This window comes from Porites lutea, chromosome 2 (genome assembly GCF_958299795.1).
Source record: "Porites lutea chromosome 2, jaPorLute2.1, whole genome shotgun sequence".
In the NCBI taxonomy this organism is placed as follows: domain Eukaryota; kingdom Metazoa; phylum Cnidaria; class Anthozoa; order Scleractinia; family Poritidae; genus Porites; species Porites lutea.
The window spans coordinates 56,304,609-56,317,108 of NC_133202.1; the positions used below are offsets into that span (position 1 = coordinate 56,304,609).

General features: G+C 36.9%; 1 protein-coding gene across 1 annotated transcript in view; it reads left to right on the forward strand.

Moving 5' to 3' along the window:
- Positions 1–10,459: 10,459 nt before the first annotated feature.
- The window catches only part of LOC140929131 (CUB domain-containing protein-like), an 11,404-nt gene continuing 9,363 nt past the window's right edge, over positions 10,460–12,500 (forward strand). The window contains exons 1-2 of the mRNA XM_073378999.1: positions 10,460–10,577; positions 12,383–12,497. Of these exons, the coding sequence (XP_073235100.1) occupies positions 10,551–10,577; positions 12,383–12,497 (142 nt within the window). The 5' untranslated portion in view covers positions 10,460–10,550. The remainder of the gene's footprint in view (positions 10,578–12,382; positions 12,498–12,500) is intronic.

Here is a 12,500-nt window from a genome sequence, read left to right on the forward strand (position 1 = left end):
TGCTGTCAGTATTGTCTCCTTTGCTTTGGTTTTCTTTGTTTAGTTTTTCCAAGACTCTGTCTACAAAGACAGTAAATAACACAGAATGGAACGGATCACGAAACTTCCAGAATGCCCCGTTTTAATCAGGAAGACGAAAGACTTTCATTCATCAACTGAAATTCTTATCTGTAATTATACTAGAGACCGCCTTTTATTTACCTAGGTACGACAAAAAGACGAAAAATGCTCTGAAAGCGCTTAAAATAAAAGCAAGGTTTAATGCAAACATTAATTACTTTCATCTTCTTTTACACCAGCGTGGCTTGCTAAGGAAATAAATGTTCACATGAACTGATGCGGTGCAATTATGGAGAATCTAAAGTAATAAGAGCCTGCGACTGGTCGGATTTGGTAAAAATGAAAGCTGTAAGCAATATTTCTTCGAACTTGAATAGCTTATCCGCAACATGTCAATATTTCAGGAAGAATTAAAAAGGCCTTTTAAAACTGTTTCGTTTTTTATAATTACGGGCTTTTTTCAGTTTTCCACTGGGGAGCATATTTCCTCAGTTTTTAATTTCTTGACGTTATGGAATGACGTAAAATGAAAACCAGGGTCAATGATGGACTTCTGAAAAAGAAATTTCAATGTGTTCATGGACGAAATTTTCTCACCTGTAGAAACATTTTTCTCTACTTAATACAGGTATTACTCTTGAAAAGGAGAGGAATAATTCTTACCAAACGGTGTCGACTGTCTTGATTAAACGAGTGTTGAATTGAAAACAACCTGCAGCGGTTTCAACCCCCAGTTTAAATTGGAATGACAAGTCCTTTTTCGGTGGTATCTTAAATAATACATTAGCGTTAATTCGTTTGATAAGCCTATGGCTACGGAAGTAAATTTTCAGGTATTCAAAGACTCATACATTAAATTTGAGTTTTAGCTGTATTTTAATCATTTATAAGGGTTGGAGATTAATCTTCGCGCGTTTATATCGGCAAATTAACGTGCGCGCTAGGTGTAGATTAAATAGACCCGGAATTGCGAGCTCATTCTAAAAGGCGTCACAGACAACAACTGCCTTTTATATGCCGAGAACTAGAAGTCTCGAACCCTTTTAATATTCAATCTGACTTCTTTGATTAGCAAAATGTATGTTAAACAAAAGCAGCAGCAATCAAAAGCATGGAGATGTAAAAATTTAAGTGCTCGGAAAACCATAAAATGGTGAGCGTGGGAAGAGAAGCCATTAAAGTACACACCACAATGGTGCGTTTAAACCAAGTTTAATACTTCAATAAAATTAAAAAGATCTCAGTTATTTTCCAATTTGAAATTCCCGTTTTCATTCGAAATTTCCAGTGAAATGACCAGTTTTTCGTGGTCTTGGGTTGTCGGCTCAACGGTGTTTTAATGAAGTTTGCAGTGGCTTAGGTCTTTACGCACATTCGAAAACTGTATGTATAAATGTGGAAATTGAGAGCTAAAACAATAAATGCAGCAGCGGATAAAGATAAATAACTGCGGGAAAGCCTAATTTCTTGTAAATAATACATTACATTTCAATCAGCAAGCCTTAGGATTTCATACAGTTGTGTGATTGATTGGCACACGTAGATGTCAATTTCGGGCTTAAGTCAAGATAAGACTCAATTAGATTATTGAACAGTCACTAGGTTGTTCGACCTCACGCTTTAGCTAATGAACCTTCTTCCATTAGAATTCTCTAGAATGAACCTTTTCTAGAATCCGTACTATATTGCCGAACAAATTGACAATGATTTTCCAGCAGGGCAGCTGTATGAGACCAGGCGGCCTCTGGGATATATATGATTGAGTGCGTGTACTACAGGGTCTTTTGTCATATTCCAAAGTGGTTGCTAGGGATTCAGGACTTGATAACAGGGACCTGAGTACAGCGACGTAGTGTTTGGGAAGAAAACCCATGATTGTCACATCCACTCCAATGCTGGTCAAAGGATGATGATGATGTCATTTTGTTGCTTCTAGAATGTTTCGTATGTTGCTGTCAGAGGGTGTTGATTCATCTACGTCGTTAATAAATATTTTTTTTTTCAGATTAGGCTAGAACATTTCACACCATCCACAAGATAAAGATGAATATTTCCATTGTCTCATTACCGTACTGAATGGGAGTCCGACTGTGAGGGGGTATAAGGCCAGTTTACCATCATTATTTTGATGCTAGCGGGACTTCTAACGTAATGTTTGAAAGAGTCTTGACATAGCGGTCTAAAAAGCCTCTGATGAGTTCACTAGTAGAAAGGAAACGGGTGTATGTCAGGCTAGTCATGTTACAAACTATTTTTGTCCAAAAAATCGTTCAGTATTTGTGATCCATTTGGGAACTACTCTCTAAGGGGCTTTTTCCTTATTTGTGTATTCCACTGAGTTCAGCAGGGTAGTATCAGCTGGTATTTTGACGAGAGCAAAAATGTTATGTGTGATTCAAAGAAGAACCTAAAGCCTGGTTTTCATATGTCGGGAAAATCCCAGACGATCAGGGATTTTACTGTTTCCCGACTGTCCTGATTCTCGACTCTCCAGATGTTGTCGATTAATGAAAACTCGAAACCGTACATATCCCTGATCGTCTGGTATAGACGGGGACAAATCTGGAGAATCGGGAGCGTTTCTATTCTCCCGACGGGTCCCAGATTTCTGTGATGGTCGGCGATCATTCACGTCAAAAAACTCAAAACTCAAAATTATGTTTACAACACAGGACATAACTACAACGGTACAGACGTCGGCGATGGATTTCGCTCATTACCAATCCCCTAAGTTGCTGGGCACCAGTCCCCTATCACACATAAACATGGCGTCTCTGGGACAGACTTCTGGGCCCGGTTGCATAAAACCTGCACTTAAGTGCTCACTTAAGTAGGTCACTTACGAATGCGTTATGGGTACACTTACGGGTGTTGCATGGAACACACTTAGCACTCTCGTAAGTTTCTGTTTGACGTGGTAACTTACGGGCTCACTTAAGGGCACACGTAACTTTGTTATAGTAGTTTTAGTTTTTAGTAGTTTGACTCACTCTATTTTTTTAAATTAAGTTAACCATCGGTGAGTGTAAAGAAAGTTAAAAGTCGTTTCGAACACTTTTTATCGTCTCAAAAAATGAAATTTGCATGCAAACGTTATTTTTCTTCAATATCTACTGAAAATGATAGTTCGTCTTCTTTTTTCACAAAAGTGTACATCAGAGGTTAAAAAAGCGCATTAGAACGAACATTAACGTACGTGAAGAAAAATACTTTTTTTCGCTTCTCAGTAAAAGATCTCGTTAAATTTAGTAAAAACAGTAACGATACGGGACCCACATAGGTCCCGTAAATTTACGTGCTATTTTTCCCGTAAAAAAAGTTTTAGGCAACACCCGCAATTTCTGTTGCATAAACGACACTTATGTGAACACTTACGAAAATCGTAAGTGCAACCACTTGAGTGAATTCCCTAAGTGGACCACTCAAGTGATTTCATGCAACTGACTTTAAGTTACGAGTGCACGTACGTGTACCCGTAGTTGTTACGGACGTTTTATGCAACCGAGCCCTAAGCCCGGTTGCATAAAACCTGCACTTAAGTGCTCACTTAAGTAGGTCACTTACGAATCCGTTATGGGTACACTTACGGGTGTTGCATGGAACACACTTAGCACTCTCGTAAGTTTCTGTTCTACGTGGTAACTTACGGGCTCACTTAAGGGCACACGTAACTTTGTTATAGTACTTTTAATTATTAATTTGACTCACTCTATTTTTTTAAATTAAGTTAACCATCGGTGAGTGTAAAGAAAGTTAAAAGTCGTTTCGAACACTTTTAAGCCTCTCAAAAAATGAAATTTGCATACAAACGTTATTTTTCTTCAATATCTACTGAAAATGATAGTTCGTCTTCTTTTTTCACAAAAGTGTACATCAGAGGTTAACAAAGCGCATTAGAACGAATTACGTGAAGAAAAATACTTTTTTTCACTTCTCAGTAAAAGATCTCGTTAAATTTAGTAAAAACAGTAACGATACGGGACCCATATAGGTCCCGTAAATTTACGTGCTATTTTTCCCGTAAAAAAAGTTTTGTGCAACACCCGCAATTTCTGTTGCATAAACGACACTTAAGTGAACACTTACGAAAATCGTAAGTGCAACCACTTAAGTGAATTCCCTAAGTGGACCACTCAAGTGATTTCATGCAACTGACTTAAGTTACGAGTGCACGTACGTGTACCCGTAGTTGTTACGGACGTTTTATGCAACCGGGCCCTGGCGATTATCCGATATACTGGCAAAATCTGGGACGTTCGGCAAAAAGAAAAATCCCCGATCGTCTGGGATTTGCCCGACATATGAAAACCAGGCTTAACAATAGCCCGGATTTACCCCTCGCCCGAAAGTTCAAAGAAAACAAACAAGCAGCCTTATTTTAGTGAATAAATAAACTGAGTTCTTGTAGTTGTTAGACTCCAGTTGAGCTTTTTCAAAAACGCCTAAATTAATAGATGTTTTATTGTCTTCTGGATTTCTTTTAACAGTTGTTATCTTATCCCCGCAGGCCCCTTTTGTTTATTTTAATGGGCGCGAAGCTAAACTAAGCATAAAAAAGCTTGAGTCAAATCATAGCCAAACCTCTGCTGCAATTTGCGCTCCTCTCTGAAATGCCTTTAACATTTTTTCAGTTGTTTAGAAGAGTCCGAAATTGAATGCAACTTTCGGTCTGACTAGTGTTTATGTTGTGGTTCAGTTTTATCCTTGGTTCAAATTTTATTTCCCTTTGTTTCAAACTTATTATCATACATTACCATACCCTAAAACAAAGGGAGATAAAATTTGAACCAAAGATAAAATTGAACCACAACATATTTATTCACCTTCCAGTTTTTTTAACTGTCTCTTATCTTTCACTTACCTACCGTCCATAGTATTGTCCTTGTTATCAAACCATAAACTGCTTTAAAACTGAGCAATATCAGCACGATCTTAGCGGTGGGATCTCATTTTTGGAGCCTCGTGGTGACGCTCATTAGACGAGTGCTGACTTAGTGAATAGATCAAGTGTGCAAGGCAAATCTTCAAGCAACTACACAGATGTTATTGATTAAACTAGTGCTGTATATATAGTTTTGACATAAGGTACAGCCTGTGTAAATAAATGAAAAGCCGTTCACTGTTCAAGTAACGTCACATTCGCCTAGCTGTTGTTCTAACTTATAGTTAATTCCCAAAAAAATGCCTTTTGAGGTCAGAAAGCGCCTGTCGGGTAAAAAGGATTTATGTATTATATGTACCTGATTCTAACCTGGAGATTACGAGAGAGATGAACAGTCGTTTCTTTCCTTAAGATATTATAACGGGTAGTGACAGTAGAAAATTGTGTAAAAACAGACAACGAAAGAAACCTGCAGCTGCTGTACATAGAGTATTGAAATATAAAGTCTTGCCATTGTTTAAAGTTCTACGTCAAGCTAATTTGCTTCGTTTTCTGGCAACAATTACTTATTTGTTTGCTTTCGGTACTAAATTACTGATTACCTGAGGACGTATGTTGCAAAAATATTAAGTACTTAAAGAAAAATAATCACCTGCGATGCATAAGGGTCAATATTACGCATACAGGTATACTTTACGTGTGTAAGCTTATAAATGGCTGGCGAATATTTAACAATTGTTGATTGAAGCTGATTATTAGTATGATATGATGAATAATGCAGATCGACGGGGGTGTTAAAACGGTCTCCGAGATCTGCATAATATTAGATCATACGAAAGTTGAATTCGATTCTTTTTATTCTTCATTCAAAATAATTCTAAATTCTTAGCATTCTTACCTTCTCGTAGGCGTTTTGCAAAATATTTGCCTGTTTCTCCGCACAGTTTCAGAATAAGAGCAGATGTTTTTTCCTTTTAGATAATACTCACTGAATACTCAAAAAGTAGATGACATCGATCGAGTAATATTTTTAACTTATTCTTGCAGATTTAGTCAGTAATTCGGCTTTTGCTTTGTCCCACAACCGTGAATTCTTTCGCCATTTTCTTGGTTTTAAGGTGTTTCGATATAGTTTTACAGAGGCCATACCGATATTTTTCAATCGCTTCCAAAATGATTTTATCCTTTTCTGATCGCTATAAAATTTTCACCAATGATTGACAATAAATTGAAATTTGCCAAAATGTAGGTTTTAGTAAAATCGATATTACTATGACAACAATAAACAAAAACCTTAAATTTTTAATAGCCGTGATAGATTATTTAATGAAAACGTTATAAATGGTTCAAATTATTCTTAAGTGGCGTCGGGATGCTGCGTAATATCATATTTCGATGCTAGGAGATTTTGGTGTATTTTCGTTCTTGCGATCTTAGAAACTAACGCGGAACTGGGAGCGCCTGCAATATCATCTGCAGAGGATGAGGCGAACACCACCTATGCCCACAGAACAAAGGCCATAGCCAAACACCGGGGTCGCCAACATCTCAGGTCCAAGTGGGAATCAAAAGCGCTCCACCACAAATACCCACAGCTGGTTAAACAGGCTGACGTGAACCAAGACAAGACCCACAGATGGCTAAAAGCAGCTGGCCTCAAGGCAGAAATCGAGGGCTTTATCATCGCAGCCCAGGATCAAAGCCTCCCAGCACAGTGGTTGTACTGTCACAATTTGTATTAATCATCACACTTTGTAATACCTGTCGCAATTTGTAATAAATCCATCGCTCTTTGTAATTTTTTGTAATGCACTTTGTAAGCTTTCCTGGTGTCCTTATTTGAATGATGTAAGAATGGATGTTACGATTTAAGGAAATTAAATGCCTTTTAATAATGGCTCGGTTGTGGCTATTGTGTCTATATTCTGTACTCTGACAACGCTCCTCCAGCGGCACATCCTTGTATTGGCAATATAAGGGAGTACGCCCCCCACTTAACCAGTGCATAATGATTCATGCGTCCTCGGCGTTCATCATTCAAGCGTTTGATGAGGTCTTTTATGTTCGTAAAGCGTTCATCTTTTAGAAGTTTACGGAATCTTCGTAAAGCGTACATATTTCAAGAGTTTGCTGAAACCCTACTATCGATCTGTGTTGGCTGAATCGTTCATCTTTCGAAAGTTTCGGCGGCCGTTGTGCCAGAAAGTAAATCTACCGAGATGTGAAGCTCGGCGGCGCCGTTTCCGTCATGACTTGTGATATTTTCGGAAAGACAAACGAACATTTTAGGTCTATGTTATTTATTCGGAAAAACTTATAAACAGTCCACAGTAGCTCCACTCAAGTCACTGAAATTAACACACTCGACCAAATTACTGCACTTATTGAGACGGACCATACGATACGCCTTCAAGGCTTTCTCGTAATGATACACAGTTTAAATAGAGGTTTCGCTGTAAGTAATCCTTACGTTTGCCATGATCAAATTAAAGCCCGGTTTCCATATGATCGCCACCATCGCTGTGATCGCTGCGATCGCTGAGAAAAAAAAACTTCAGCGATCGCAGTGATCATATGAAACCACTCTCCAGCGATCGCAGCGATCGCAGCGACAACAGTCGCTGAGATATAAAAAGTTCTACCTGTAGCGATCGTTGTCACTGCGATCGCTGAAGAGTTCTTTCTATATGATCACTGAATTTTTTTTCTCAGTGATCGTAGCGATCATATGGAAACCTGGCTTAATCTATCGCAATAACCATCCACCCTTCCTCCTCAACTGCTACCTGTACGCCTTACAAACATATCGAAAGCACTCTTCGAAGCTCCGATTACTCCTAGTAATAATAATAATAATAATAATAATAATAATAATGATAATAATAATAATAATAATAATAATAATAATAATAATAATAATAATAATAATAAGCAATTGGACTAACCACTAAAGGCGCTAAAAATTTCATTTTGCTGAAATGCGTACAGCTCGAATTCATGAGTATTTAACCAAGAGATGGTTGCCCAAAAATCCTTTTGAGACTCAATCTGGCCTGATCGGGCAACCGGCGACCTTTTTTTTCTAACTATATATAGTAAAACCCATGTTGAGCTTTCACATTTAGAGCATGGCAAACTGAACGCTCAATAATGGTTGACCATTGAAAAGGAATAGGTAAAAACAACGAAAATTTCTCTATAGGACGTTTGTGAGTGATCACTTAGACCACGTTGCCTCAGTATACAGTATATTAAGCTAGTATAACTTTAATACAGGTTTGAATGTATATCGATCGGTCAAAATTGTTTTGATGTTGAAGAGTAGGAGTTAGGGGTTGACGCCGAAATGGTGAAGCAAAGCAATAACAAACAATATATTAAAAAAAAAAAAACAATATTTATCTGTTGGTGTATGTACCGCCGATTCACAGAAAAATTGGAAATTCTTGCTCCCTTTCAGAGAGTCAGTGTTTCATACCTTAATGTAAACTCAATGAGATGATTTTCTGTGATAACAAATAGGTAAACGAAGCTACAAAAGCTAATGAGCTGGCACTTTCATTCATGTTTTCATAAGATGAATATCATTAACCGAATTGCTTGGAACAATATTTCAGCGTGTTTTTGTTGAGTTGATCGCAACAGGGGCACCCAAAGACGATTTCCTCCTAAATACATTGAAAACACTTTTTAGGTTATCCAGAGTACTTTCACATCTCTAGAAATGCATTCTAACCTGTGCTATAGAATTTGTATCTGTTCGGTCATCCTAGGGGAACTTGAGTCTTTTCGAAGTTACAAGGGCTCCAGTATTATTTCCCAGAAAATTTTATTTACAATTTAACGTTTCACGAAAGTGAAATTTTTCTGATTCCTCTCTCCATCACATTTTTGAATCCGAAAATTTTAGGTTTCCTTTTTACGATGAAAAATAGCCTAAATTGGAAAGTGAAATGTGAAAAATTGAACTTCACAAAATCGTAGGGAATTCATTAGATAAGCGTCGCAAAACGGACACGGATGGAACGGTAATCTAGAATTTTTTAGCCGTCCTCAAGCAATAGAGAATTCTAGGCAATATTTCCTTCTCCGAACAGATATTTTTCAGAAAACAGTCGTTGGGTGCCCCTGATCGCAATATTGCTCGGTTAAAATGCCTACACTATTGTTTACAAAACGGTGTTTACAAAGTAATTTAAAACTCGTACTTAAGTCTATTTGGTAGCCTTCTTTTGATTTTAATTTCCACTGTTTTTTCGATCGGCAGTTTGAAAAAGAATAAACAAAAGAATAAAAACGACTAAAAATTCGACATTACTAATCAAGAAGCCTATCACAGTGATCAAATTTACTTGTCTAATGCGCATGCGGCTTAGCCAGGATTTATTATATTGTCTGTCTTCTTTTAAACTCTCTATCGGCTGAGGATATGTCTCTATATCATGAAGAAATTACTTAGAACTTCTTAGAAATTGTACCTCATTTATTCCAATTCACAGTTGTTTTAACATTTTGCCGTTGAGACGATTTTCACACTTAGGTATACCCGGCTTTCTGATTACACTGTCTATGTTATTTCAATTAAATGAACCCTTTGAAACGGTAATTAATAAAAATGACCAGTTTGAACATCTTTGGTTAAATGTTCCAGGTTTGTTGGGTGTCCACGTGTTAAGACGCAGGTCAATCTGTTAAAAGAAAAGTCACTGACTTTTCAGCTTCCATTTCCCTGATTTTTTCGAATAAACATCAGTAAAAGAGAATATTCAGTGAACCCTAAAGTTAAATTCAATCAGGTAGATCGATTGACCGATGACTAATATTTCCCTTCCGTTATATACAGGTAGAAGTATTAAAGATTTTTCATGTTGGACTTTTATGTATTACCGCTATAATAAACAAAACAAAATATTTCTATGCAAAGAAATTTGCTTTGCAATATAATAACCTTTCCCGAAGCGAAGTATTAGACTAGATGACCTTGGAGACGCAATGGCTTTTTTTTATACATAAAAGCATCGGAAATCAAATAGAAATTTTTTAATATTTAGGGACGTTTTATTTAATTATTTTATTTTCATTGTTTCGTGCTAAAGAAGCTAACTCAGAACCCGTTACCCTATTACCGTGGTTTGTTTTTAGTTATTAGTTACCGCAATCAAACTCTGGAAGTACTTTTGAATACCTAGAAGCATCGACAAAAGGATTGAGTGTTTTTTTCTCAAGTGTTCAATATCGTTTGAGAAAATGTCACTTTAAAGAAAATGTAAATTTCCCAACGTTTATTTGTTTTTATCAAAAGACTCTTTCTTAACTTGATTCAACTTCTATTTCAGATTATTAAGCTGTGTATAAAAAGGTTTTACAAAGGAAAAAAAAAGCCCTAAAACACAATGAATGCTATCAGCTTTTGAGCGGTCGCCTTAATATAAAGAGGAAATAGCAATTAAATTCCAAATGGGAAACAATATTCCCTGGCACCGCCTTCTCTCTCTATAAGCAATTTTATTGGCTCGTGAAGACTATATCAAAAGCACGAAACATTCTTTTGCTATAGAAAAAGTAAGGAGTGAACAAAGCTAGAACTGCCTCGAAGCTGTACGCAAAAATGAAGAAATTGGTGCTTTCTTTAACGGTACGTTTCAAAAGTGCTGGTTAAATTTGTATTTGTTGTATTGTATATAGGAACGTAAGGGTTCAAAGTGTTATCTACCAAAACCTTAAGTGCTTCTTTTTTCTAATTTACTACTAAACCTTCATGCACGATAGATTTAAGAAAAGAGATCTTTGATCTCCTTGGTATCTTAAAAGAGCTAAGGATCTATTGGCAAATAATTGTGCGGAATAACTGCCGTGCATATACAGCTGCTACCTTTGCACAGACATCAAAACGACATAAATATCAAGTCGTTTTAGGTTTATTTATTGCATAATGTTATCAGCAAATTTTTAATGAGCTTTCTTCGCTGTAGGAAGTTAGCTGGAATGATGAGTGAAAACCAGGTTCTTAGATAAAACAGATCTTTCAGTATATATATAAAAGCACTCTCTGTTTTGAAATTTAGTTTATTCTAAGTTTAAACATTGACCAAAGTCAGAAAGGATTTCATTCAAATGACTCCACAAGTCTCGATCGACGTCTATGTTTCGAGGCCGCAAATAAACGACAAATAACGTCAAAAATGCAATTCCTTTATTATTCAAGCAAATAAAGTTAACGACCCCAAAGTCAACAGCGATTTTTTGGAGAATTTTAAAAATACGAATATAAGGTGAGGGGCCTTGAAGGTGCTGTCATTGTAGAGGAAGGCTGATTTCTTTTCTTGAATATTCTACATTACTCCTTCAATCAGAGGGTGGATTAAAGTCTTGCTAAAATTGAGCCTACTTCGGATACTTTGTTGTCTTTGCCTTTGCTGCGAAAAAGAAAAAAAAAAGCTTTAAACTTTTGCACATTTAGCGAGTGAGCTAATGAATTTTAATGAGCTAGCTACTTGTCAGATCTTATTCTTAGTTGAAACAAAGAATTTCGTTCTATAAAAATCTGTATTCTGGAACTCTAAGTGCATAAGCTTCCTCTACTTTCCAGATGTTACTAAACAATTCCTGACGGCTATGGCTAAAATCATAATTTTCAGCGCTGGGCGCACTGTTGAAGGAGTGTGCAAAGCATGCATTCCTTGCATTGTTTGAATAATCAATTAATATAGAAGAATGTGCGACCTCGCTCTGCCGCCATATTTTCATTCTGTCAGGAGGCAGCGTGGCCGAGCGGTTAGAGCGCCAGACTTGCAATTCGGAGGCCCCCAGTTCAAGTCTCGCTCTGACCTCTAGATGGATTTTCTCTCGGTGGTCCCGAGTTCATATCCTCAACCATGCTTTTAAATAGCCGGCTGGTTTACCTCCCGGCCAGTTGGGATTCTTAACTCTGTCAAGTTTGATTTAGAGAATTAATTTCAGGAATTTGGCCCCACTAGCATTAGTGCTATATAAATACTGCCGAGTGTGAATAACGGAATTATTAATTTATTTATTCTGCCATGCTACCCTCGCACGCTATGTTACGCTGCGATCATCTCTCATCATTTGTTATGATTTGACAGAATGTACAGTTCCAGTAAAAAGTCCGAGGAAACAATTGAAAACCTCTGCACAAATGAGCAAGTCTTTCTTGACAAAGGAAAAATTTGTGCGTTGGAAAACTTGAGAACTTTATCCATCTCAAGGAACTTGTAGATGTAGTTTTGCTACGAGCAAGTTTGATTTCCTCCTCGCAAAAAAAAAGAAAAGGAAAAAAAACACTAGCTCTTGCAGATGGGACTTATAATAAAATTTATAATTTCGATATGGTCCATAAATTAGTAACCTCTAGTAGTTTTCACATTCAAATATCCATTTTTGATGTTGATAATTAACTCCAGTAATTCATTTATTTGACAGCTGTTGTTGGCATGTTTGTTAACCTCAGAGTCGGCTCACATTCCTTATAAGGGCTTCATGAAAGACCTTGATGAATTGGTAGAAAGCAAGTACTTCTTTAGACCTCAAGAACTATGTA